Source organism: Pholis gunnellus, assembly GCF_910591455.1.
Source record: "Pholis gunnellus genome assembly, chromosome: 4".
NCBI classification, from domain to species: Eukaryota; Metazoa; Chordata; class Actinopteri; order Perciformes; family Pholidae; genus Pholis; species Pholis gunnellus.
In genome coordinates, this window is record NC_136530.1 from 7,871,457 (window position 1) to 7,898,515 (window position 27,059).

Sequence of the window (27,059 nt, forward strand, 5' to 3'; positions counted from 1 at the left end):
TCAGGACACGATCACACAGCTTTAGACTCATCCGCATGTGAATCGTTAGCGGTGGAGGAAGTGTTCAAAGGAAAAGCACACAAGTATTATCAGTTAAATGTACTTTTGATATTGAAAGTAGTTTTAACTGCTTAATGTACAGCAGTTTATTACAGTGGTTCCTAACCAAGGGGTCAGCGAGCCTTTAATCTATGTGGGGGGGGGGTGCCGTGAGAGGATTATTGTGGTTGAAAAGAAGAGGAAGAAGAAGATATGCTACACAGATTTCTATTTCTTTTTATATTTCTCTAGCCTTTGTTGTTTTTCTAAAACTTAAATGTGTCAACAATGTTCATGAAAAATGTTTACCTTTCATTCAAATAATGTAATTTGTATCTATAGCAGTCAAACAAAAACTGGAATAATATATACAAAATATCCCTCTGAAGCAGGGTTATTATCATAAAAACTGCAAATGCAACGAAAATAAGCAGTGAAAAATATTGTTAGTAAACCGACACTTAAAAAAAACAATATCCTTCAAAGCTATAACTGAAATAATATTACTTTGTTAAAAAAACTAATACAAATAAAATAGAAATTAAAGTAAATTCATTTTGATTTAATTTCTTTGCTATAAAATATTGCGACCGAAAAAAGGAGTTTTGAACCGCAGAAATTGAGTTTACAGACTTGACCTTCCAGAAGATGGCCCTATACCGCAATTGCTTCACATCGAACACTAAAGTAGCGCAAATAATAAACATAAACATTATAACCTTTCCTATACAGTTCTCTAACATACATATATATGTATTTAGCTATACTTCTGAGACATTATACCTGGCCCTAACAAAAACAAACCAACTACTGTAAAACTACAACTACACTTTTCTGAAAAACGTAAATAAAAGAAAAATAGCAAAAGCATTCTGAAAACAAACTAAACTAAAATTAAATTGAAATGTCAAAAATATAATTAAAATAAATACTAATTGAAAATTCAGAAGTGTTACAATGATGCTCTGAAGCAAATAGCAATATAAGTAGAAATGTGTACAGTACAGTATGTATGATACAGTTTGTATCTTTACCGTAAATCATAAATAATAAACAAGTACTCTTTGAGATTTCAGACATGTTGACGGTGACTTTATTGACTTTATTAGCTTGTTAACATGCAATGCAAATGACAGCATTCAGGCCGCTTGTTATACTGCGAACAGACAAGTGACAAGAGGAAAAGAAATGGCAGGTGCATAGTGACGCACAAAGATATCAGTTACCAAAAGAGCGTGAGAAGCGTTGAGCAGGTGTAAGTGTCGTCACGGGTCATCTGCAGTTTGTGGAACAAAGTTCAATCTCTTCAATGTGACTTTGATACTTAAAAATCCCAGATGAATGAATCCTAATGAAGTTGTGTGGCTTGAATGAAAATACTGGATATTCCCAATGACGACCAAAAGTCAGAGGTCACGCCAAGTCGCTGGTGTCCAGCTTGTGGCCGCAGAGGCAGACGGTGCCGCCCATCACTCCAGACAGCGCCAGGATAGCCAGCAGGATGGCCCACCAATAAACCTGCAGTGGATAAATAGGAATATTGGATGTGAGTTTGGATTACTGTTGACATGAAATAAAAACATCAGACCCCTGAATTAGATTACATTACATCCCAAGACAGAACACTTAACGTCTTCACATATCTTGTTTTCAAATCATCTCATTTGAGAAGCTCGAACAAGAGAATATTTTGAATAACTCCAATTCAAAATGTAATTTTGCTTTCACAATAATATCTATAAACTCAAAAAGTTGACCCACATACAATATGTGCTGTTATCTGCAACAGCAAAGCATTGCAGTGTAGTTTAGATTAATTTGAACTCCTATCCTCTTTGTATTATTTACAACTCACAGAACACATGACTTGTACACAAAGATTTTATTTTTATTCTATTGTTGGTCATTGATGTTTTTAATCTATATATTTATGAAATATTTATGTAAACACAGATTGTTTTCTTCTCTACTTGTCCTGTCTATTCTTTACCTTCATCTGTCCAGCTTTGTTGTCCTTGTTCCTAGCTGTTATTGGATTTATGTGTCAGTACATCAAGAGAGATGAAAAAAAGTCAACTGAGTCAAATTCCTTGTATGGGCACACATACCTGGCAAATGAATCTGGTTCTGATATTGGCAGAATAAGTCAATTCTTAGGTATCCGGTGTCCTATTCTTGGTTCAACTTCTGAACCTGTATTTTTGTTTACATGATCTCTAGTGTGGTGTACTGATGGGATGATTTCAATACTAATATTGAGATCCATGTTTTTCCAATTATTTCTCCACATTTCCCACATTGAGCTCTTTGAGTTATCAATAACTAATCAAACCTTCGCACACCATCATTGAATGTTTTGTTCTTTACTTTGCAGCTCTGTACATTAGAAAATGAGTCTGCGCTGTAGGTGAGATAAAACAACACAACGGTTCCTGAATTGAGGGGTCATTTCTGTCTCCAGTGAAATGGATGGCATGGTCTTAAACCCAAATTCATTCCTGATTATCCACGCTGTCATGAGGAACTAATCCTCAAAGGTATAGCTACGACTGAAACATCGAAGACAGCTGAACATCAGGGCAGGAAGTTTAACAAACACACTGAGCTGAGGACGTCACCTCAAGCAAAACATCTGCTGCCTCTTAACAAAGACGACATCCACAGCCATAGAATACAGCAAATTATCATTTTGCGTACTGTCCGACCTGATGGCCAGAAAGCCATTGATCAGGTCATTTGAGACAGTGGAGCAACTTTATGTCCTATAAAATGAATAAAGAATCTGGTAACTGAAACACTGATTTGATAAACAATGTCGAGCTTTCATTATAAACAAAAACAGACTTGTTTACATTCACATTGTGTATGCCTTTTAGGGGCATTATCACCAGCAGCTGTTACAGCCTGTAACAGCTTAAATGTACAGCACAATTAAAACTATAGAAGGACCTGCTCACCAAAACGTTACTCCACAGCGCCACTGGGTCAAAAACTCAGCAGGATGCCTTTAAAGTGAAATGATGAAACTATTGCTAAACAGCCTCTCAGAGCATTAATGTAACTATTTGCTAAGTAAAGCCATAGAGGAGTAGCCTAAGCCCTAGCAGAGAATAAAAGTCACTCTCCCTTTGTGTGTGTTGTAATCTGAGCTTCTACAAACACTATTAGCTCTGTCAGCGCTGTTGCCATTGTTTGCACTGTTAGCGCTGTTAGCACAGTAAGCTGCAAGCCGTCGGCGCAGCCGTCACCATGTTGAGAGCCGCGTGGATTCAATATGCTCTAAATGTGAATTCAGCGCCTTTAAGGTTTGTAAGTAAAGCGTGTATTTGGTCTCTACCAACTCCTGAGGGAAATATGTGGCTCTTTAGCTGGTAATTGCTCCACTATATTCACTAGCTAGTAGCTAACTTTGTCGCTAAGTGCTGAGCGGGCAGTGTACAGTGGCTGAAAACGCCGCTATGAGAGCGCTTCCTTTTAGTTTCCCTCATGTGATGACATCCATATTAGCTGTTCTTCACCTTTATTTTTTAAAATTTTTATTTACAGGATGCACCAATCACCAAGCCAAATTCCTTGTATGTGTAACATACTTGGCAATAAACCGTTTATGATTCAGATTTACAGCATCACCCAACATCATTTTACATTATGCTGTTATCTTATACGTGTGTTATTAAACTAATCATAGGAAACCTTCACCTTCATCCACTCTGCTATGTCGTCGAAGTCATCCAAATTGAGGAAGGAGTTTTTCAGTCTTGCGATGGGGCCATCTGCATCCAGCAGACGACACACGTGGAATTTGTCGCAGTATCCCCGGTTCCCTGAGCACGGGGCCCCGCCGACCAACGGCAACGTCGTCCTCTGGAAGTGACGGGACAGCACGGAGGAGGTAGTGCTGGCACATGTCTCAGGCTTATCTGCCGTTGAAACACATTAGATAATACATATCATATATATCTACTTAAAGCCACTGTGTATATCATTTAAAAATGTCTGACTTCGGTACATTTTCGGCAAACAAAAACAAACTAAAAGAAAAGGAATTTGAAAAACAAATTGCCTCTCATTTGCACTAAATCATCCGGGACAAAAACAAGAACCATCATGTCAGATTATGTCTGTTGTAATAGTCTTGAGGTCATCTATTGGAAAACAAGAAAGTAACCTCAGTACAAATTGACACAGGCTGATGTGTTAGAACAGAAAGTGTAAACACATTCCTCAGTGGTGGAGGACAGGACACATTGGCCCGTAGTTACCGGGCTGCTGGCAGCACATGTGGCATTTCTCCTTCATGTAGTCTCCTGGACAGTCGCACTGCTGCAGACTGTGCTTCACACACACAGACTCTGCACAGACCTGCAGAGAGAACCGGACGCTCATTAAGAAGAAGACGTTGTAAAGTTTAAACATCCATGGTTCTGGATAAAGCTGAAGAAGTCAAGCTTATCAGCATACTTTTTCTTTGGAGGTTTAGCAAGTGTAGGTAAAAGTATTATGTGATTTGTCCTCGGTTCCAGGCATCCATTCCTTTCCACTCATCTCTGAATGATCTTAATCTCTTCACAGATTACCGGCCCCATGAACTACTGTCAGAATATTGTGAGAGTTTGAGCCAATATGACAAAGTTACTTTTACTAATGTTGCAAACTGTAGCTTTAAGACATTAATCAGACAAAAATGTCGCACAAATTTAAATGTGTATTTCCTTAATGTTTCCTGATATCATATCTGTGATTGGTTATTTTGCATTTCATTGAACAATTGCATAATTTGTTGTAATTTACTTAGTCTTTGGGATCACATTCCTGACAGTTTACTGATGTGAGTAATTTACTTCACATTCAGATCACCTGTTGCACAGGGTGTGAGGACTGTGTCCTAATTAAGAGTTAAGAACAGCTTGGTGCTTTTCCCGTCTTGACCAATCAGAGAGTGACGACGCCCTTTCTTTTGGGTTTATGAGAGGTGGGGGATTGGGCACCCAAGACATTCTAATTCTTGAAGGCATGCAGACCTGATTTTAATCATATTCAGACAGAAACTCTGACTTTTAAGCCCCTTTTTTGTGCTTCTTTGCTGTCTTTACTTTTCTCATTGAGGGTGATTTTGAGCAGTCTGACACCTATCTGGAATGTTAAAGAATTTGTGCAAGAGTTTGCTGTAAACAGTAACTTTTTGCCCACAGGCTGAAGATGGTGTTTTGAGAAACTGAACCAAAATTAGGATTCAACTCTGTTTGTTACAGAGTAAGTCAGTTGAAATAATTTATGATTGATTTGAAGACAATAACTAAAACTCCACCTTCATTTTTTGCATCATTGCATTCCTTTGCTTTTCCTGTTATTATGATCAATGTTCCTGGATGAGGTCGTCAGAGTTTAGCACCTCTGGGGAGTAATATATATCCAGAGCAATATTCACAGCTGGAATTAATTGCCTCTCCTGCTGAGAGGACATCGTCAATAAATCCTCATAATGCGTTTAACAAAGGAGAAAATCTGGTCAAGAAAAAACATTTATGGAGTCACACACAGGACAAATGAATTAGATCAGATATTTTCTTAGAATGGTGCGTTTGTTTACAACTAGAGTGGCATGTGAGCACACTTATTTTACGAAACATCTGATTGAAACCAGAAACTGTTGTTTGTTTGTTATGTTAGCTGATAGATAAACACTTCACATGTCACTGAATTAATTTCTTAATAACAATAATGTATTAAGAGCTAGAACTTATTTCTAACTACAATGAACTAATGAAATGCTTGTAGTTATTCCAATTAATGTTATAGTCACTTTCAGGTTTTAAAGAACATCATTCAAAAGTAACTTTATTCGACTAAAATGTAGTGGTTCACTGCCCTTACTATTTGAAAGTTGCTTTTCAACTACAAATCATGTATACGTGATGTATGTTTCCAAGGTCAAGAATGAACAGCTTTGCACCATCACTGTACACTTGCACACGTTAGCTTGTTGGGCAATGTAGCTAAATCATATTGAGTCACGCGGTGCTGTGGCTGCCTCACCCCGTTCAGGCAGACACGCGTGCCCTGACTGCAGACTGTGAGGTTTTCCTTGGCGCTTGGCTCGGGGCAAAGTGGGGCGAAGCCTGAACACACAGCCTCTCTCTGACAGTCTGTCTCCTCATCGCAGGTCTGACCCGCAGGCTTAAACCCACAGTCCTGACCGCAGCACAGGCCCTGACTCGGACTGAGTGAAAGCATCGTACACAAAGAGCCGGGGCGACGGATAAACATGAAAGCCACATAAAAAGCAAAATAAAAGATGCACCGAGAAAATAGAACATCAACAAAATAGTTTAGATGAATGTGGTGTGCTGCTTCAATTAAACATGATGAAAGAGAAAAGTTAATTAAAAACAATATACTGGACATGTTACAACAAGTCTGCATGCAGATGCAGCATTTCATGTCATTAGACGTGTACAATTCAATGCTTGACGCTTTCATGCAGACTCTACCTGCAGGCTTTACCAGGCTTGAGGTGACACCGGACTCCTACAGGCTGCTTAGCGCTGAAGCAGCAGAGGTCGGCGTCGTTGTGACCAATGTCACACTCCTCGCCTTCCTCGACAATCTGGTTTCCACAGATGGGCTGATCACTGACTGGCCAGAAAGAGCAGGCATGCAGATAAACACGCACAAGTAAACACACACAGAATGTATAATTATTTACAGTGACTAATGCCCACATCTGGCCCCCAGGCAACATGCATGTGGACACTGTCTGATCTTTTCTTCCTCACCCACGAAGCAGTCATCCTTCTTCAGCTTCAGGATCTTGCCGATGTCTTCGATGCTGCAGGGCGAGAACTTATCGTTGTTTTCACGCACCTTGTCTGTGGCTTCAGGGAACATCAGATACCTGCCTTTGCCACTGCTGGAGCCGAGGTTCCCACAGTTTGAGCCCTTATCGTGCTGGAACACGCACAAAACATCAGAAATAGACTTTTAATTCCTCTGTTTTTCTGGACTTATTATGTATCTACACACTGAGCAAATGGGAAACAAATGATCAAGCTGGAACCATTTGTTAAAGGTCATCATCGCAGACAGTACATATGTTTTCAGTGATGTTCATGGACAGTTATTTGAAAGGCCCTTTCTGGAAGGGCAGAAGACACTTTTCTGTAACTTTAATATCTTTGTTATATTTCCAAATAACAAAACGTATTCTTTTTGCAGTCAAAAGATTTCCCTGATATCTGATGACCATGAAACAGCAGAGGAATGTCACAGCGAGAACAGAACAGAGAGCTCCACCTGCTGCGGTCAGAGACGTATTTGTGAAGCATTTTGTAGAGCTGGTGTTTTCTGGATGTCAAACTCACCGGTGAATTAAGAGAACAAGGGTCGCGTGAGCCTCGGAATTAACATGGAACATGTTTTGTTCACGTTTGTGTTCATGTTTTAAAGTATTTCTACATCTGTTCTTGATTAGTTTAGAGGACGAAATTAGTCTTCACCGTATCTGTCAGTATCTGCTGCTCTGTGGTTAACAAAACTGCCTTTCACAGCAGATGTTGGTGTGGTTTCAAAAGAATAGGTGATTTATTTTTGTTTGTATTGTTATTTGTTGGTGTCATTGGGTTTCAAATTGGAATCAACATTTACTGCTGCGGTCATAACAACGGAAACAGTGGGAAGCAGTAAGAAAAGGAGGATGAGGCATGTGTCAATTTGCAGATTTCCTGACCTTCCTGTTAACTTCTTGAACACCTGTAGTGGTTTTACAGATGTTACAACAGACCAAGATGCAATTTTAGGGTAAACAACACATCAAGAAGTCTTTTCTAAATCTAATGCTGTGGCTTGTAATCACTGTTCTGTATTTTGCGTCGAGCATTTATCTCGTTAACAATTTATAATTTCTAACATAATCTATTTATTTCAAGTGGAGCTGAAACAATCAGTTGATTAATTGATCAGTCAATTGACAAAAATGTAATCGGTAACCATTTTGATAATAGATTAATAGTTTCAGTGATTTTTCAAGCAAAAATGCCAGAGATCATCTGGTTCCAGCGACTGTAATGTAAGAATTTGCGTTTTTTTGTTCACCATGTACGATAGTAAACTGACAGTCATGGGGTTTGAACAATTATAACAAGGATTCTAACTATTTTTGTACATTTTATAGCCAAAATGATGAATAATAATAAAAACAATTCTTAATTGATTCAAAAATGATTGTTAGTTGCTGCCCTAATTTCCAGTTGTATGTATACGAAATGTAGCAACTAATAGTGAATAAAATGTAAGGAAGGAGCAGGATTAGATAGATATTTCTATTTACCGTTTTTCAATTTATCTTACACCTGAGCAGCAAATTGATCAATAGCCCACAGTTCTAAAAGCCACTGTATGAATGTGTGTTTGCAAGGGAAGTAGGCCAAAGGCCAAAGCAGCTCTTTACCCGGGGTAACTGGGTAAAAACCCCCCCCCCCCCCCCCCCCCCGCCTTCTTTCCTCCACCGTGTTTGCTACAAATCTCAGGTGAAGCCCGTGCTAACATCTCTTTGTGTGTTTTTTCCAGCCTGGAAACAATGAGACATGCCTGTCACAGGAGCCAGGACACCATAATTTACAGTAGTTTAACTTATAAAAAGCCTTCAGGTTCTGACATAGCAGAACTAATCTGGTCAGGAACGGCCCCAGAGGACTCTTTGGTCTGTGCAAGTGTGAATAACAAAGGGCAGGGTGAAAAACGCTGCTGGCATTTTGGGCTTTGGGAGAAAGGTTGCAGGTGTTAGCGGCCAAAAGACAAGGACACAGCTGCCTGCATATGTGTGTTTACATCAGCTGTGTGTTGTTTTGGTGGGAGTAGAGGTTAAAAATCAAAATAACTTTGGAGAGAGAAATCAGAGATGTTCCTGTTCTCTTATTTTCGATTATCCAGCGAGGCTGAGCCAAGAGTATCTATGAAACAAACCAGTCACTCCAGGCCAAGGTCTCTAATGCCCACATAAGTGAATCATTCACAGGCAAATTTGTTACGGTGCAGTGCAAACAACCATGTATGCCTTTTGAGAATACGTGAGCTATGTCTACATTTTGAATCACAGGGATTCGTCATGTTGGATTATCATTCAGTACACAACCCACACGGGCTCATGTTAGTCTCGAAAATGGGTTCAGATTAAAACGGGTAAAGTTCAGCAAACATCTGAAATACAAACACAGGTGTAACTAATAACATTGTTGATGGCTCCATCGATTAAACAAGCTTTACCAATACCAGGATCCTGAACACTTTGCACTGCAAAATGGTACTAGACCTGTGAATATCCTGTGAATATCCTCCAATGGAACGAAAGAATGTCTGCTGTGAAAAAAGCCTTTAAAGCCATTGGTAAATGGACTTGTACTTGTATCTTCCGACTACCCAAAGCACTTCAACGCTACATGTCATCATTCACCCATTCACACCCATTCATATACTGATGGCAGGGGCTACCATGCAAGGGGCCACCAGCCCATCAGGACTCAAACTCACCATTCATACTCATTCATTCACAGCAGGCACAGCCAGCGGGAGTAATTTGGGGTTAAGTGTCTTGCCCAACGACACATAGACATGAAGTAGTGGAGCTGGTGATTGAACCTTCGATCCTCTGATTGAAGGACTACCCCTAAAACATCATGTAGCACCAAAAACATCAACCATTACCAGTGATATGTCTGTAAACCACTATTAATGAACAATAATTTAAAGGGAAAATACACCCTTAAAACAAACTCTACATTGTTGCAGTGACAACGGACAGCTATCTGCAACGGCTTAACTTTAAATCTGAGTTGAAATTGTGACATGTTTTTGTTGGAGTTGGGTTTTTTTCCTACATCTGCTAAAGCATCTTAGTTTTAAATATCACATGCAAATTATACGAATGTAGGGCACAAAAGGAAATTCACATTATCAGGGGAATGTAATGGGATAAATTGTGTACTATTTATTGTAACCATGAGTGATTGGTTTGATTGAGACACTTTTGGAAGACCCCCTCTTCATTCAGTATCAGACAGATGTTTTAAGTATTTTGGAAACTCAGTGATTGCGACTAACCGGGGATCCCAGGCTGTGGCCGAGCTCATGAGCGAGGGTCAGCTGGACTTGTCGAGGAGGCAGGAACTGTCCGTAGTTCTGTATTGTGACCAGACCTGTGTTCAGAGTGGAGAGCCGGCCCTTATGCATGGTCTCCTTCGAACATATTCCTCCCCAGTTACCTGAAGTGCACACAGATGAGAGGATAAGCCTGGAGTTTGGTTTCCACTGAGGTTGTTTAAATGACAATCAAAGTAAATATAATATAATATAAAAAAGCAGTTTGTCAGACCCAATGTAAACATACCCCCTTGTCACTTTGCAGTACAGTATGGTTGCTGAATTGCCCTTTTGCTACTGGAAATACTTTAAACAAACAATGTTTAGCCACTGAAGCGTCGACCTTTGGGGCCCCAGTCTGGGAGGTATGGACAGACGGACCAACGGACCTGCTGAGCTTCTTTAGTTTCACATCAAAGCCTGCAGAGCACATTTGGCCTCCAATGGTCTCAATCTGCCTTTGGGTTTACGTAATGTCCCTAACAGGTATTCCCACAATTACAAACAGCTGGCCACATTCACATGAATGGGTGGCTGGGTTGTGACATCATCTTCCAGCTGGCCAGCCAGAGGAGTGTTTTAACAGAAACGAATCCCATTGGTCAAACCAAGCATCTATGATAGGGTTCCTCAGAGAGGCAGCTCGTGGATCTGAGTAAAGCGGTTAGACTTGACTTCAGGTAGTTCAACAAGACCATTTGTGGCATCTTACACTTGAATGGGGTCTTATTATAAAGCACATATGGGCCAATTATTACACAACAGCATACACAGCCATCTTTGTTCAAGCTCTTACATCATCATTTTGTCTGCACTTATTGTCACCACCAAGTCTTTCAATCCACTGCAGTGGGAGTTATTCCCACGTGTCCATCCTCTCTCTTTTTTATTGGTTTCCCTCCATTCACGCACACGTGAGGTTCAGGTTGGAGGTCTCAGCGGCTCTCATGCAGTCACGTGCATTTTTATGTAACACCTCTTACACAATGTGGTCAGCACTAACATTTTGAGGGGTAAGGCTCGTGAGATGTGCGTCAGTTAAAGATATTCAACGTCTGTTTCAGAGAAATCTGAGTTCGGTAGTTGTTGAGAAATGTGTGAAGCAGGTGCGGGCATCTGGATCGCCGACCGGCGTGTTTTTGTTACACAGTGTGCGTTAGTGTGACGTTAGTGTGAAGGACCGTTAGAGGTTGAAAAATCAAAACAGTGCCCCTTATCTATGTTTTTGTAGAAACAATGAGGGTACAGTAGGAGGGACATAGTTACGTTACTGTCTTTTGCCGGGTGAAGGACGCTGCCAGAGATAATACATTATTAGACTTTATTTTATCCCTTGGTGTTTGATATGACATGACGACTTTTACCAGAAACTAGACAGCACATTGATTTTTTTTCAGCTTCGAGGAATTGCCATCGTGAACTGTACTCCTCTCTGCTAAAAGCATAAAGACATCAGTTTCATATTAACAAATATGTAATCCAGCCATGCAAATACAAAATTCTGGATGCATTTCTCTCCCAGCTTTTGACCTAAAATGGCCTCCCTGGTGGGCTATTCAAGGAGGCGGGTTTCCTAGAAAGAGCTTACTTTGGAGGGATTGCGCTGTGGATTTTGGCAGCGCGAGGAGAGAAGGGCCTCTCCTCCCTCTTGTCTTTGTCACAGAAAGGAGTCGCAATGAAAGACTCCTATTATTAGCTCGCTGGAAAAACACAGTCCGGAGAAACAAACGACCCTCTAGATCACTTGCACATGATGCACACATTCACCGTCAGGAGGAAACAAGACACAATTACGCAGAAACGTACACACAGTAACTCCCACTTCTAGGAATATTTGGTATCACATAACATCATAAACAAACATATAAAAGCGCACACACGCACTCGTTCACATGGTTTAATATGAGCAGACAAACAATAGTAAGGGGCAGTCTTTCTTTGGATAAACAAGCGGGGGGATTCCGAGTGTTCTAATAACACCTTTAACAACAAAAACAGACGCAGCGAGCGAGTTGACCGCCAATAACACCGATCAAAGTTCTCAGAAAAGTACAGTGGATTTGCTCTCTATAATATAACTGAAGCCAATGACCTTCCATCACTGGTCTCTTTGTCTCCAGAGTTCATTGACCTTCACATTACACATTTCACTAGGATTTATACACATTTTAATAGGATTTACTCACTAATGCGTCTTGTTCAACTTATTTAAACTTGAGACTTATTTTGTTGTATTCGCTCTCGTCGAAATCAGTTGTGATAAAATTTGACTCATGCTCAACAAGAAAACTGATTGGAAAGACAGCAAATAATTCTCCAACTTAATGGTAATATATATATATGCCTCAACAGTGAGACATAATCACTTTTGGACCAGGAAGTACCACTGTCCCTTTTTGCTTAAATGGGACATATCAATAAAAAAACTTTTTTTCCAGTGCTCGTGACATACATTTGGGTATCTGGAGTGCCTTGCCTTGCTTTTTAGATGTTTGGGATGATTGTTGGACATCTAGACTGTGTTATTGTAAAAGTAGGTCACAACAATGTCACTGCCACTATGAATGTGTCTGTGCCTCACGTGAGATGTCACCATGGCGATCAAGCTGGGGAATGCAGTCAGAAATCCTCACTAAGACGTCTGGGAGTGGTGTGTGTGTGTGTGTGTGTGTGTGTGTGTGTGTGTCAAAGGTTCATGTCATTGTGGTGGTCTGCTCTCACGCCCCTCAGTTTAGCCAATCATGAGCAGCGTCTGAGTGAATGTTATAGAAACATGGAGGAAGAACCTCCCACCACAGTAATTCCAACATACGTGTCCCACTTCCTCCGACACACAGAGAGTCTGTCACCACAGCTGATAGACGTGGCTTATTAGTTACTTTGTAGTTAATTTGTCTATTTAGGTGATGGAACTATAATGTCCTAAATATATAAGGTAACTGAGAAAATTTGTGAATTTTGATTGTATTTCAAATTTTAGAGCAAATTGTGGACATTGCTCTTTGATAAAATGTCAGATATATAGAGTTATAGTTTCTCTGACAGTACATGTCTATATTTGATAAGGGGAAACACTTCAGAATTTTACTGAATTGTAATGGTACATCATTGAGAAGAATTAAAAAGTGAGTTCACAAGAGCATTATGCAAATTATCACTTCTAAAAAGAACAAAAAATAGTGTTATTGCTTACATTTTTTTTGTAAATGTGATATGTCATTTAGATCTTTTCTGTATATAACACAATTAAAAGAGTAATAATATATGTCCACAATGTAGACCCTAAATAGCATTTCCAAATGATTTTCAGCCTAACAGCAGGCAGCTTTAAACGCAAATCACGGTGATTGTTAATTGAGGAATTCACTCACGTCTTTTTTGTTGTTCTCTCAAATCAAAACACTGCTTGTATAAAAGGCCTGAAATAGGAGCTGTTAATCCTGCAACTCTGTGTGCCACAACATCATTTGATCGAGGAAAACCAAGCAACTCTTTAACTGACCCCACTAATGGACTAGACAGGTAGTGCAGTGTTTACACCTGCTTTGTGCAAACTGTGAGTGTGTCTAGGAGTGTTGAACGTGGCCTCCAGCGAACTTGTGTCAAATGAAGGCCTGAGAGTTGTGTTTGCCAGAGAAGACGCTTCACTTTGACAGATCAACAGAGTTTCATGCAGAGATTTAAACAGAGCGCCAGAACAGCAAAACATTATTTCACGTTCGATGTCTCTCTATTTTTTATCGTGGACAGACTCGTATCTGTTTCACGTTCCTGCTCAGCCTGCCATGTGTTCTCAACACAAACTTTCAAGTTTGTACCTTTGTTTTATGGTATCGTCCTCCAAGCAAAACAAGGTAACAGCAGTAATCATAACACCACAGCGACATGTCGCTTTTAATGTGGGGAGGCCAGAACAATTTAGGGCCCCTTTACGGATTTTAGGACCTCATTGTTCTCAGACAAATATGCAAATCACTGTATATATACAGTATGTGTGAGTGCATGTGTTTGTGATTTCTGTGCATTCGTGTCACAGTGAGTCTGACTCACCAGCTTTGCCCTCCCAGGCAACCCCCAGCGTTCCGCTGTAGTCTCTGTTAGTGAGCAGATAGGACAGGCAGAAGTTGCCCCAGTTGTTCTCGGAGTACAGACTCAACAATTTCTCAGACCCGATGTACAAAGGGTTCAGAGGATCGCTTTTATCTTCCTCTGTCATCACCTGGAGAGAGATGAGACAAGGAGCTCACTTTACATACCTTCTGCAGAGCTCTAAGAAAGTTAGCATTGTGAATCAATCATTTTGAATAATCTTGAGGCTGACAGTCCGACCTAGTTTGACTCCCACTGGCACACATATGCACCATCTGATGCATTTATCTCAAGGGTTTGTGTAATACAAATTTGATGTAGGGATTTATCAGAGAAATGCATCTGAGATGCGTCACCCCAAAAATTATCATGTTAATAATACACATATGATAATATTGTGTAAATAATATGGTTAAAGACTCTCTCTCAGCCTCCATACACTTGTATATTGAGTGTAATTCATTTGCCAAAACAAACAATAAAAAGATAAAGATGTTTTTGAACTATAACATTATTATTATTTATAAAAAAATTTTTAAATATTTTTGTCATAATTTTGGTATTGTGAATTATTTTGGCTGCAATAATCGTGTAGTGAAAATCTGTTATCATGACAGCCCTAAGATGTGGCACAATGTGCAGTGCAGAGGGATCTTACGCGGAGGGATTTAACTTTAAAGTTGACCAGCTTGATTCCAACGAAGTCCACCTTGTCATAGATGTCATTCACAGCTCGCATGTAGGAGGCAACCTACGTTTATGGGAGAAAACCATCAATGACATCCCCTGCTTCATACAGAGTAGTTGCTGGGTGGCTGAAGTTTACGCGGTATCTTGAAAAACACATACAGCTGGACAAAACCCAAGCAAATGAAGAACATCTTATTTTCTTCAATGTGACATCACATATGCAGCATTTTAAAAAACTGACAGCAAACTGACAAACACATTCACCACTTTGTTGTGAAATTGGTGAAGATGTCATCTTTGTTTCCTTTCTTTTTCGCAGTGAGTTCTCAGGGCCACCGTAGCACCAGAAGGAAGTAAAATAACTGACAGAAGGTTTTGATAATCCCAAAATAGTATTTTAAGTAGATTTAGTATTCTATCTTTTTGACAATATACTTGACTCTCTCTGAACTGCCCCACCTACCGATGGTTTAAACCCATACATCCTCGACCAAATTCTGATCATGATTCATTAACAGACCCCACGAGGTAATTCGTAAAGTCAAGTGAGGTGATCCGCAAAGTATTTGCAAGCGTGGGTGGCACAACCGGCGTTTGCACATCCACAAATACGTACGAACCAGTCACATGAGAAGGTCTGAGTTCATATACAGCAGGACATGAACGTACAGTAGAATCTGCGGGGATTATCCTTAAATGTAAATACTGACACCTCAAACGCATTAAGTGACACTCAAACCAGATCAGCAGAGATTGTGACAACAGCATTTTGTCTATTTAACCACAAAGATCACACCAGGGCATCACTTAGTGTATTTTCTCAACCGGTGCAACAAAGGTCTGGCACTGAACCAGAGACAACACCAACTGTGTTTGTGTGTGTGTGTGTTTAAGGTGGAAAGACTCTAAAGGAAGTGATGAGAGGACAAACAGGAGGAGGAACGCCAGAGAAAGAATAGTGTGGCCGCAACTAATGACAGACGTAGTTACTCCATAACTGGCCTTGTTTTGATCACAGAGATGTAACTAAAAACATTACAAATGTAAAACTTGTTCGAAACTGAACCTGCATCAGACGCTGAGAATTAATCTAATATAATAAAATTGAATTAAACATCTGTGATGTTTTTAATTCGTAGCAAATATGGAATGTAATAATAAATACTGTTTATGGGTATTCATTTCGGGAGAATTACAAAAGTATTCATGTTGAAGCTATGTCACTGGATTCTCATATCAGTATGTGGCTGAACTCAACATCAGGGTAGCATCTCATGTGACCTCTGACCCCAATGACAAGCGCTTGGTTCAGACAGAGAAACTTCAACACAGAAAGACTGTTATCTTTATCATGGCACTGAGGCAATGCAGGCGCGCCAGCAGGCAGGCAGCTTTTAACCCAGTATGTCACTCAAATCTGAGTTCACCGCGGGTCAGCCCACACAAACAACAAAGCAAAAAAACTAAAATGCATTCTTCCTCATCAACTTTGCATCTGCAAATTCTGGTTTGTGTGCCACTTGAGCTGAAAAAAAGAGCATTCTTCTGAAGATCAAACTAATGCTTTTTCACCCACCGACCCAGTGAAGCTCTGAGGCTCGCTGCAGACGTTTTGTTGCTCTAATAAGGTCAAAGGTCAAGAGCGCAGGACATGGGGGTAAAAATATTTGACCTTTTAAATGTAATGACCACCTCAGAGTTCACAGAGGGAATTAAATGCAACAGATCAAATCCGTTTGCATCATTGCAATGGTGTACTTTTAACTATATCTGCAGCTTGTCCTTGGTGTGGCACGTTGTTACTCTATGCTGAAGGTACATACAGGGGCTGCTGGGTTCAGCTGAAGGGAAGAAGAGGAGGTGACCGGTCCTGCTTGTTCACCTTGTGGACTGGCTGCCCCGTGCCAGGCCTTTACACCTGAACCTTATTTGGCCAAATGTTTGCAATCCATGTGCCACCATGTCCTCAGAGAGCGAGGAGGCTCCTTACTGCTGCGATGTGACAGCTGCTTGCCCATGTGCAGGCAGTGGCATGTGGTGCTTTATTCTGCCTCGCAACAGTTTGGTCCTTTATTTAGTATTGTTGGATATCTCAATTGTAAATAATCTACTACTTAAAAATAAAAAGTTTTCCTCTAATTTCCTCTTATCTTAGTCGTTAAATGTTGGTCATCAGAGGAAAACTGCCAGAAAAAAAGTTTTAATCAAGATCAAAATTCCTGCCTTGTCCCAGCAAACGGCTCCTTTAATCAGAGATCTTTAAATATTTCACAACGACATCTGTTAACAGACTCTAACTGATTAGCACAGACTGCTCATATTAGGTCAGCTTAGCTTAATGGAGGGAAATTTAGCATTAAACTAATTTAAATTCAATATTCCCCTTTTGTTCACTATTTTGAAACAAGACAAAGTAAAAATGACACCTCCTGCATATAGCTTCACTTGTTCCATCAAGGTAAGATTGTGAGACTGAGAATTACATCAGGTGAACTTTGATTGCAGCACCATGTTCCCAAAATCCAGGACACTGTATTCAGGTACAGGCTTGTAAAGTCAGGAAGCCCGGTTATGTTTTGATGCTCCTGCTGCATGTTCCATTACACTAGAAATGCTCCGCAGTACATTGTGTTCTCTGTGTCCCGAAACATCGGGCAGCTCAGGTATCAGCTGCATCACTCTGAGGGGGGTGAGCCTCTTCATTGTGTAGAGAGAAATATGGCTATAAGTTATTGCCATTTAGTTTTGAACCCTTTTGACTACCGGCAGATCAAGAACAGTTGTTGTCTAAGTGTGTACCACATATAAACCACCACGTCTTGTCAAAGTCAAATGATGAGAACAGATTTGAACCGGTCACCTGAGCCACAACCGCTTCAACGGACTTGAACTTCTTGTAGTAGAGGTGGTCAGCATGGAGGTGGAGCAGGCAGCAGGTCTTTGACTCATCCACTGTTCTCTTCAACCGGCTCACTGGTGCCTCCTGTGGGTGACATGGCAGAGACACGAAGAAGGAGGAATTACACCTGAACAGATTTGAAAGGGGACACAGTGTAGAAGGCAGATTTGAATCCTGCTAAATCCCCCTGGATGCCGCATGTCCCAGTGGGACATGTAGACACAAGAACACAACATGGACGCTCCACTTGGAACAACATCTGTTCAGACCATTCCAAGACTAAAAACAGTGGAAATGATTTCCACTGACAGGCACGCTGCTAAAAATGGATCCATACCAATGTCCTGAAGTCCATTGTTTACAATGAACATTGGGACCACCACCTAGTTGGTCAAAGGTTAACAATAAATACCCAAAGGGGAGATTAGCTAAATAGATTTGGCAGATGTTTATTGCATCACACTCGGTTTTATAATCACAGTCAATCACAGTCTTTATACAACTTTTACTGTAAATGTGGTGGCTCATCTTTAAGCTTTCTGTATCTTACACATCATTTCTGCGACAGGCATATCATCCTGCTGGAATTAAATCCTGTAATTTGCTCTTGGTGACTCAACAGGCTAAATAAAAGTGCCCAAAAGAATGAATGCGCTCATGAAAAAGGTCAGTTATATTTACAGATGAATCAGACCCAATGGTGAATTAATTGTCTATAAATGGATTTGCAGAGGAGGAAGCTTCGAGGATGAGGACAGAAAAAAGAAAGCAGGGCAGAGTGTGCACAAGTGTTTTTGTGTGTGCATTCACTGAGGTGATGTCTGGACTGCCCTACCTCATCTGGTCTGAGGCTTTGGGCGAGGAGGTTCAGATGTTCTGCACCACAGAATCCATCATGGCTCGTTCTCATGGATGGTAGGACTACACAAAAACAAGCAGAGACACTTGTTAAAGATATAGATGTGCATATGTCGAGGTACATGTAACAATTTTTCTGTCTAGGTTTTTGTCTCATCTTCTTTGTCATCTGTCTCTTGTCACGACCGGTAAGAAGCGCCATAGCAAACAAAGTGAGAGACACCAAAAATGCACTTAGATCAACTGATTTACTTACTGAAACATAAATTAAATCGCAAAAAGAGATGAGATGGGGATGGCAGTAAATTCAGTCGTGTAAGTGAGTGAATGTGTGGCGGAAAATATATTGGTGTTGATGAGAAAAATTATAAAACCCACTCCCCCCAAAAAAAGGAGCCGCAGTGTACTATGGCAGCCACCATAGTCCTCTGTGTACTAAATAGGGATAGGGACAAAAGTTGACAGACCTGCCTACAAAATAGATGAACCTGCAAAGGAAGAGCAAACAAGGTACAAATAAACAGACCAGAGGGCCGTCACAGTCAAACACACACAAAGATGCAGGGTGAAACACACAAATGTGCAAACACTGTCACGTGCAATCTAGTCCTTGAATATGTTCCGTCAGTTATTGAACATTTTTGCGACACGTCAGTGACTCACTTGAATGTGGGCGTACAGTGTCCCAAATAATACAATGTTCGCCAATCATAATAAATAAGTGAACAGAGATTAAACACCGGGTTTGGTTCAACCCACGACTGTTCATTTGTTGAAGCAAACAGGACATTGTGTAAGATTAGCTCACAAATAAACACACTAGTGATGTAGACCAGGGCCACAGTCTGAAAAGATTAGTTGTTTGTGCTGAAATGGTACAACCTGTTGCGTTGTGTGTGTGTGTGTGTGTGTGTGTGTGTGTATGTGTGTGTGTGTGTGTGTGTGTGTGTGTGTGCTTAACCAGGAGCAATGACCAGGGTGGGAATGCTGATTGAAACATCCCAGGTATTTCAGATATTATCTCTTTTAGGGCCCAAGAAGCGCCCATGTGCCTTGATAAAATGTGGGGAATATTTATTAGATAGAGTCATCATAGAGTCGCGGAGACCGCGTCAAATCAAGGAAGAGATTTTAATTAAGAGTTATTCTGATGTTTCCTGATATCTTTCCTGGGATTTCAAGGTCTTGTAACAGAGTAAGTCTCTGCATTTGACACACGCTTACTTTACTACTTTCTGGATTTAAAATACAAAAGTTCATGTTATTTCCCATACTAAACAATTTACAGTATTTGCAGTTGAAACAAAAAGTGCAGAAATCAATTGAAATTGGTTCCTTAGTGACCAGAGGACACCACATTTGCAAATCAGCATTGTGGTCTGGAGTGGGAGCCATTGGGCGGCCTGTGGAAAACGCTGTGAAGTGATTTCACTAAAACAACATCGTCGTCTGCGATTTGCAACACCTCTGGGACGGCTGCTTCGTTCAGATTTATGCAATAATGATGGGATTGCAGTCAAGGGAGGCATTGCAAATGTATAAATTGGCCCTTCTTGTTACAGTGGCAAACACGCAGAATTCCTCTAAATCCAAGGAGCCAAAAGGACACTGCAACAGTGTAACAGTAATACCAGCGTATTAGGTTTACAATCTGAGAATGTGGGGATTCTGCATATGAATATGGAGGAAATAATGAAATGTAAAGTAAAGTAGACTGCTGCAAAATGTTACAGAATAATGTAAAATAATTCAGTGGGATGTAGCACAAACCCTATGGTTATAGCCTGATTCCAATGTTGAGAAAACAAACTATTCCAGCCACAATCCTGCACAAAAAGGGGCTTTGAATTCCACAACTTACAGTAGAGTCACATGACATGATAATCACTTTCACATGTCGTTTGCAGTAATATGATAGTGACAGAATCAGGCAATGTTTTGCCAGGTAGCTGGTGACCTGTAAGACCTTCAAGGAGTAATGCAAAGTGTCTTTAGGTGCGCGTGAAACACTCATTCAGCAGTACAATCTCCCAAGATCCCTGCATCAGACAATGAGGGACAGGCACATGATAGGATCACACCATTCTACGAAAGTCCTCTAGCCAATCACAAACCATATATATATATGGCATGCATGAGTGGGGGTGAGCCGTGGGGGTGGAGGTGGATGTGGAGGCCTAAATGCTGGGCGTCGACCCACTGACAGAATTACTTCCAGACCTTTCTGCTTGTTCAACTCTTTCCCAGTTTGTTCCTGCGTCTCTTTCTTCTCCATCACATTACAGGAGATACATGTTTCTGGTCTGTTTTGCCAAATTTGCTTTTGTTGATTAAATTGCAATGAATGAAGCTCCATTACAATTACAAACTGCCGTATCAGTGCAAGACCTGCCTGGAAAAAAACAATTTCCGAATTGAAAAAATAGTGTCACATTTCAGTCCAGACTTCCCAGCAACTGTTGGAAACTAGTTCTACTGTTAAGGGTAGTGTAAAAAAAAATGTTTGTTTAAGCAACACACCAACAAAAAGTAACATTTCCTTGTATTCTTGTATTAAGGAGTTTAGTTTATTGGGGGAAAACACAACACTGGCATACTAAAGGCATTGAGTATTGAAATGTCTCTTCTTAAACCAGGATAGGTCTGTACTGTTGCATTTTCTGCCCTAAAGTCACTGCCAAGTGCCCCACGAATGACCCTTTGGTCAGGCCAAGTGCCCTCAAGTGCCCCATTGGTTAGCTCAAGTGCAAAATAATCGTATTCTTAAATATAACAGAACACTAATCTCTGTCCCCCCCGCACCCCTCCCCACCTATGAGAGAGTCTTTGCACACCACTCCTCAGGAATATACAGTATATCCATTGCTTGTATTAAACCTCTAATCTATTTACCACAAAAACCTATAAGTGTGAATCATGTTCTTACAAATAATGAATTCACACACTTGGTGGAACCTTTTCTGCTTAGTCCAGATTGTATGCCTCATGTAGTCCAGATAACTCGTATCAATCCGCATCCTTCCCATTTACGCAAGTGATGAAAGGTCTATAGAGCTGAAGCTGCTTTCCACTGGTATGATACTGTATGGCTATCTGTTAGGGACCAACCACTGCAACTGTAACGGCTGTGTCTTTAGCACTAATGCAAAAAACTGATAACCTTAAGCCATTGCAACAAAACAGAAAGTGCAACCAGTTTTCAAAAGCGTCATTGCGCTTCATTGTGTTGCAAAATGGCTGCCATGGGCTTTCTCAGATACGAAAGACCTCACGGCATCCTACAGCCCAGGGGAGAGAAAGATCCTTAAACAACCTGTTTCCTTCAGATGACAACCAGGGAGTGGAAATACACACAGGAGTAGACACATTATGTCAGCCTGCGTGTCCTAATTTACCACTTGTAGGGAAGCATTGTTTGTTCATTGAAATATCATGTGCTAAATCATTCACAGTTTCCTGCAGATATGCAGGCGTGTGAATGAAAGAAGGGGGGGGTTGGCACCATCGGCACTGTTTACAGGAAAATGCTTTCTTGGAAATAATGTTATTCCGAATGTGTATTCCGAAGCGGTTCCGGCAGAGAAACACGCAAATAGAAACCCATAAGCACATACACAAAGAACATTTTGACAGCTCTTACTGATGACTGCCATCTGGCCAAACCATAAACTTTTAAGACATAATGACATAATGTTAAGCCAACTAAGAGTTTGTTTCCAACTTCTTCAAACCCTGTAAGTTCCTCTACATGCTCCTCTTTTCTTCTCTCCTTTTAACATCATTCTCTCCTTTCAATTTAGAAACTCATATCCTTCTCCTGGCATTTTACTGTACCCCTTCCCCCTCTTCTTTCACCATTATAACTTCCTCCTTACTTCAGCCCCCATCTCTCCTCCCCCTTCTTCAAAAGTCACACCATCTTTGGTTTATCTCTTCTTTGGCCTGTGCCCAGCAAGGGTGCCACCACCCCCACAGAGCTCTAAATAGATTATGCTGGTACATTATAACTTCCCCTTACTACGAGTTAAAGATAAAGATAATTCATCGACCACTGGTAAGCTTAGTTTGTATAGCGCTTGAGGCTGCAGATAATTAACAGATTCTGTGTGGAAACAGAGCAATGAGGATAACAGGAAGGAATGATGTGCATTTAGATGTAGTTGTTTGTCTTTGTATGAGACTGCCAAGAGGGCCATAAATCAAACTTTTGGGGGAGATCTACTACACAAAGGAATTTATTATTGTGCTCCTGCCATCATCACAAAATTACCAGAAAAAGCAACTAATGTCAGGGTGTTTCATTTGGACAGTTTAAGTCTACAGATGCACAAGCTTCAAAGTTCAATTTTTCATCCTGGACACTGGGGGCAGATAGATGTAACAGAGCCAACAGACGCTTCTATGCAGAGACAACATGTTCTGACAACTTTATTCCTAAAGTGGAAAACAGGAGGTAGTCTTACCCATGTCATCCTCGTGGTAGATTATAGAGTGGTGATCTGTTGGGCTGCTGGTGTATCTATCTACTGGCTCTATGTGATAGGTCCCGTTGTCTGTGTGGATGGTTCCCTCAAACTGACCCTGCAACACTGAGCCATGGCAGGAACCATGTTCACCTGCAAGACCAGGTCAAGAGAGATGACACGCCAGGGTCAGAGAGGTGAAAGAGATAAATGAGCTAAAAGGTCAGACAGACGGAATAAATAGATAAGAGACTGAGAGACATTTTAAGATTAAAGGCGGGAGTTCAGACATCAGAGATACAACAGGTGAGACAAGAGGCATGATTGAGGAAGCAAGGAATTTACTTTTCAAGATAAAGCACAGTTAAATACATTTTATACAGATGTTTCATCAAAACCATACAGATGATTGATGTTAGGTGATTAAAACTTTGTTCCCAGTAAATTCACTTATACTTGACTCGCAGGTAAACTGTTACCAGCCCTGGTGGGCCAGACATCCCAGTCATACCCACCTGTTAGTGTTCCTGAATATATGTGGGAGAGGTCAGCCGCCGTGGAACCATTTTCACTGATCACCATGAAAGTTTCGGAAAATGCTGCTGCATTGCGTTTCAAATGCAGACGGAAGGTTCTGCAGGAAACAAAAACAAAAACCGCTCTCACATGTGGTCAAAGCTCTGTCAACTAGTGGAAGGTGTAGATCTATCAACAACATGTTGAAGATGTGCTATGGGTTGACATGTGCTATGGGTTTTGGAAGAGGAACAAAGGGCTCAAACAGGAGAAGGATGTACATTAAGCCAGACTGGGTCTTTTAAAACAATTGCCACGTGACGTTACCTGTGGAAAGCAGTCAAGTCCAGCTGCAGTGTGTGTTCATGAGGGTGTGAGGCTCTCCTGGCTCTCAGGTGCTTCCTGTGAAGATCTTCCCTGTCATACGACAAGCCCTCATAATGCTTTATATATGGACTGATGTCACTCACAGCACCTGGTGGAAAGGAAGAACGTCACAGAGCTTCACACCTCACAGGGTAATGTTTTACATTAAACTGAAACATGAATGCTCCTCCTCCTCTCTGAAGATGCTTGGGATTATTCAGCACAGCATGAGTCAGGTTAGTTAGTTGTTGGACAACTAAAACCAAAGGTTTTGGAAAGACTGAGGACAAATATAAAATATAAAGATATCTTGTCAAGCTATTTATTATATTTTTCTCTTGGTCACTTGTTTCATTTGATTTTTTTCTTGAAAAAGGTGTACTAAGAGTAAAATTAGAAACAACATATCCACAAATTGTCAATACTGATTATTTGTCCTGGACAAAACCACCTTATTTTTTTGCACTTTGATCCCAAACCACTAAATGTTGGTATTCAGAAAATACTTTTTGGCACGGAATATATTTGCAGGATATTGTAAAATGGATTTGCTTGGGTCCAGACCTTTAAATCCGCTAACTCCACAGAGTTTGAGTCGACTAATTCCTCTGGCATTGTGACAAGTAACAGCGGTTTCTCAATTAGAAAGTTAGGAAACCAATGAGTGCCACAGGGGGACAACAATTACCCAATCTGTGCCATGGGAGGGACCAACGCTGTTGTCAAACCGTTGGTGACAGGCTGCTACCGACAACATTGACACTAATATCGAGGCTGTTATAAATCAATTAAAAATACTGATTACTTTAGAAATCCGAGCAGCACTCTGCTTTGATGGGAAAAATACATTATTTCCCTCTGTAGTACTGCTACGAGATGCTGAGCTGAGACTCTGTCAGAGCTTCTTTTTTCTGGGGAGTCTTTGTTGGCGGATCACAGCCCCTCTTCTCTCTTCTCAACTCTTCTCTAGCCTTTTTCATTTGTGTCCAAAACTGTAACATTTAGCTGTGACTGCCACCTCTTTATAATACAAATCTTTAACCGAATAATAAATAATAATGAATAGACCAAAAAAATCGTTTGTGAATTTACCCCATTGACACCGTCAGACCAATTCTGGACTGCCCTTACACCGTGTGACTGATCTGTCATCTGTCAATCTACTGTTGACTGAAAGTGCTGACTAACTGGAGAAATCTTTGGAAGAGGCTTGTGCTCTCCTGTACACGGTGTTCATCACTGTTGCCCCTCCTGAGTGAATAACACTAACCTACACCCTCAATAATCGTGTGTACGACATTAATCACAACTGAGTAATACAACTATTACGTCTACATCACTGGCAGGTTTTGTACTAAGCCTCCTGTTTGCAGCATTCCTGAGAAGACAAGTTGACACACGTGTGGACCCAGGAGAGGCCAGTCCATCACAGCAGCCAACATACGAGCAAAACAACATGCACATTCTCACAGACTGACTCTCACACGTCACACAGACAGCTGTACAACCTCAAACAACCTCACATTATTTAGGGTGCAGGTGAGAAAATACCTCATTCAGACAAAAACACACACACACACACACACACACACACATGCACACATACACACTAATCCGCACACTCCACCGTCACACTACCTGTAATCTGGTCATGGCAGTCGACCAACAGCAGCAGCAGCCAGTAGTGTTGAACCCCCATGGTCTCCTCATTGGTGTTTTTGTGTTTTTTTTCCCCCTGTTTTTTCTTTCTTCTCCTTCGGTCACAGCCGTCTCTTTTTCATCCCTTCTGCCTTTACCTTTCTCCTCACCAGCCTCGTACCTGTGTTCTTCCCACACTGGAATGTGACTAGCTGGGAAGTTCAACCCAGAGAAGATAAGAACACTGACAGCAGAGAGGCATATTCAGACTTGTTTGCTAACATACAGTATTATGAGTTATCTGCACAGTTAAAGGAGGGCTTTGAGATACAGATGAAGGAGGATTTCTACTGAAATAGTAAGAGTGGTGTGGTTTGTTGAGGTCATTCCAGGTCTTTTGCAGCGCCATTTTTTTATTTTGGACTTTAGGGAGAAGAAAAAGAACCACTTCTAATGCATTTGAACTCCAAAATATGTAAATATATAAATTGATTGATTGATTGATTGATTGGTAGTAATGAATGATATTTCAATAATATATGAAGCCATAACACTGATTTTATACATGAAATAAGGCAGGCTACATAATGGTCAGGTAGGCCTATGTTCAGATAATTACCTCTTCGTCTTTGTCACCTCATCAAATAATTAGCAGGTCTGTATAGTGGTGCAATGGTTCCACAAGCTCATGGTTCAGTTGGTAAATCATTGAGTGGTTCGTATGTTTAAAAATCTGTTTTGCATCCCTAATGGAAATGTAAAATATATGACTTTTGACCTGATTATTGAAGGGGACATATTTTATGCCATAGATCAAATACATTTTGAGACATTTCACTCTAAACCTCTAATGTCAGGGGGAAAGTCTTTGGGATTACCAAAGTTCTTCGGGTTCATCATCTGGGGACCATGCATGTCTGTAGAAAATGTCATGACAGCTGTTGTTAAGATATTTCAGTCTGGAACAAAGTGGTGAACTGCTCAACCAACAGACAAGACAGATATTTCCCTCGAGCCACTGGTGGAGCTAGAAAGAACTTGCATTTGTGAGTCATGATAATAAAAGCCATGTTTTGAACTTTCATTTTCTTTATTTCTTGACAAAGGAAAAGGCCTCCCACAGGTCTTATTATAGACTTTTGTGTGGTAGATAAATTCCCAAAATGGTTTCAAATATAGGAAGGAAGGAATCAGTTGTATGAGTCGCACTGTGTGAAAGGTATTCAGTGGGCTCATAGAGAAAATGTGACGGTTTTAGGTACTTTTGAGGAACAATAACCTTTCAAAACGAAATGGGAAACAATTTGATTTGGAAATGAGAGCAATTGAAACAAAGATTTTGCAACTCAACATAAAAGCCACCTTGA

General features: G+C 40.6%; 1 protein-coding gene across 1 annotated transcript; it reads right to left on the minus strand.

The window, feature by feature from the left end:
- Window positions 1–1,118: 1,118 nt before the first annotated feature.
- On the minus strand, window positions 1,119–25,890 carry LOC306695399 (disintegrin and metalloproteinase domain-containing protein 10). The gene is made up of 15 exons (XM_079158631.1): window positions 25,693–25,890; window positions 24,016–24,163; window positions 23,688–23,806; window positions 23,173–23,325; window positions 18,687–18,772; window positions 17,813–17,935; window positions 14,921–15,013; window positions 14,224–14,392; window positions 10,135–10,295; window positions 6,816–6,987; window positions 6,531–6,675; window positions 6,076–6,259; window positions 4,302–4,401; window positions 3,739–3,959; window positions 1,119–1,557 (listed from the first exon to the last, which is right to left on the minus strand). Exons 1-15 carry the CDS (start codon window positions 25,751–25,753, stop codon window positions 1,453–1,455), a joined length of 2,040 nt encoding a protein of 679 aa, XP_079014757.1. The 5' UTR covers window positions 25,754–25,890; the 3' UTR covers window positions 1,119–1,452.
- Window positions 25,891–27,059: the final 1,169 nt, after the last annotated feature.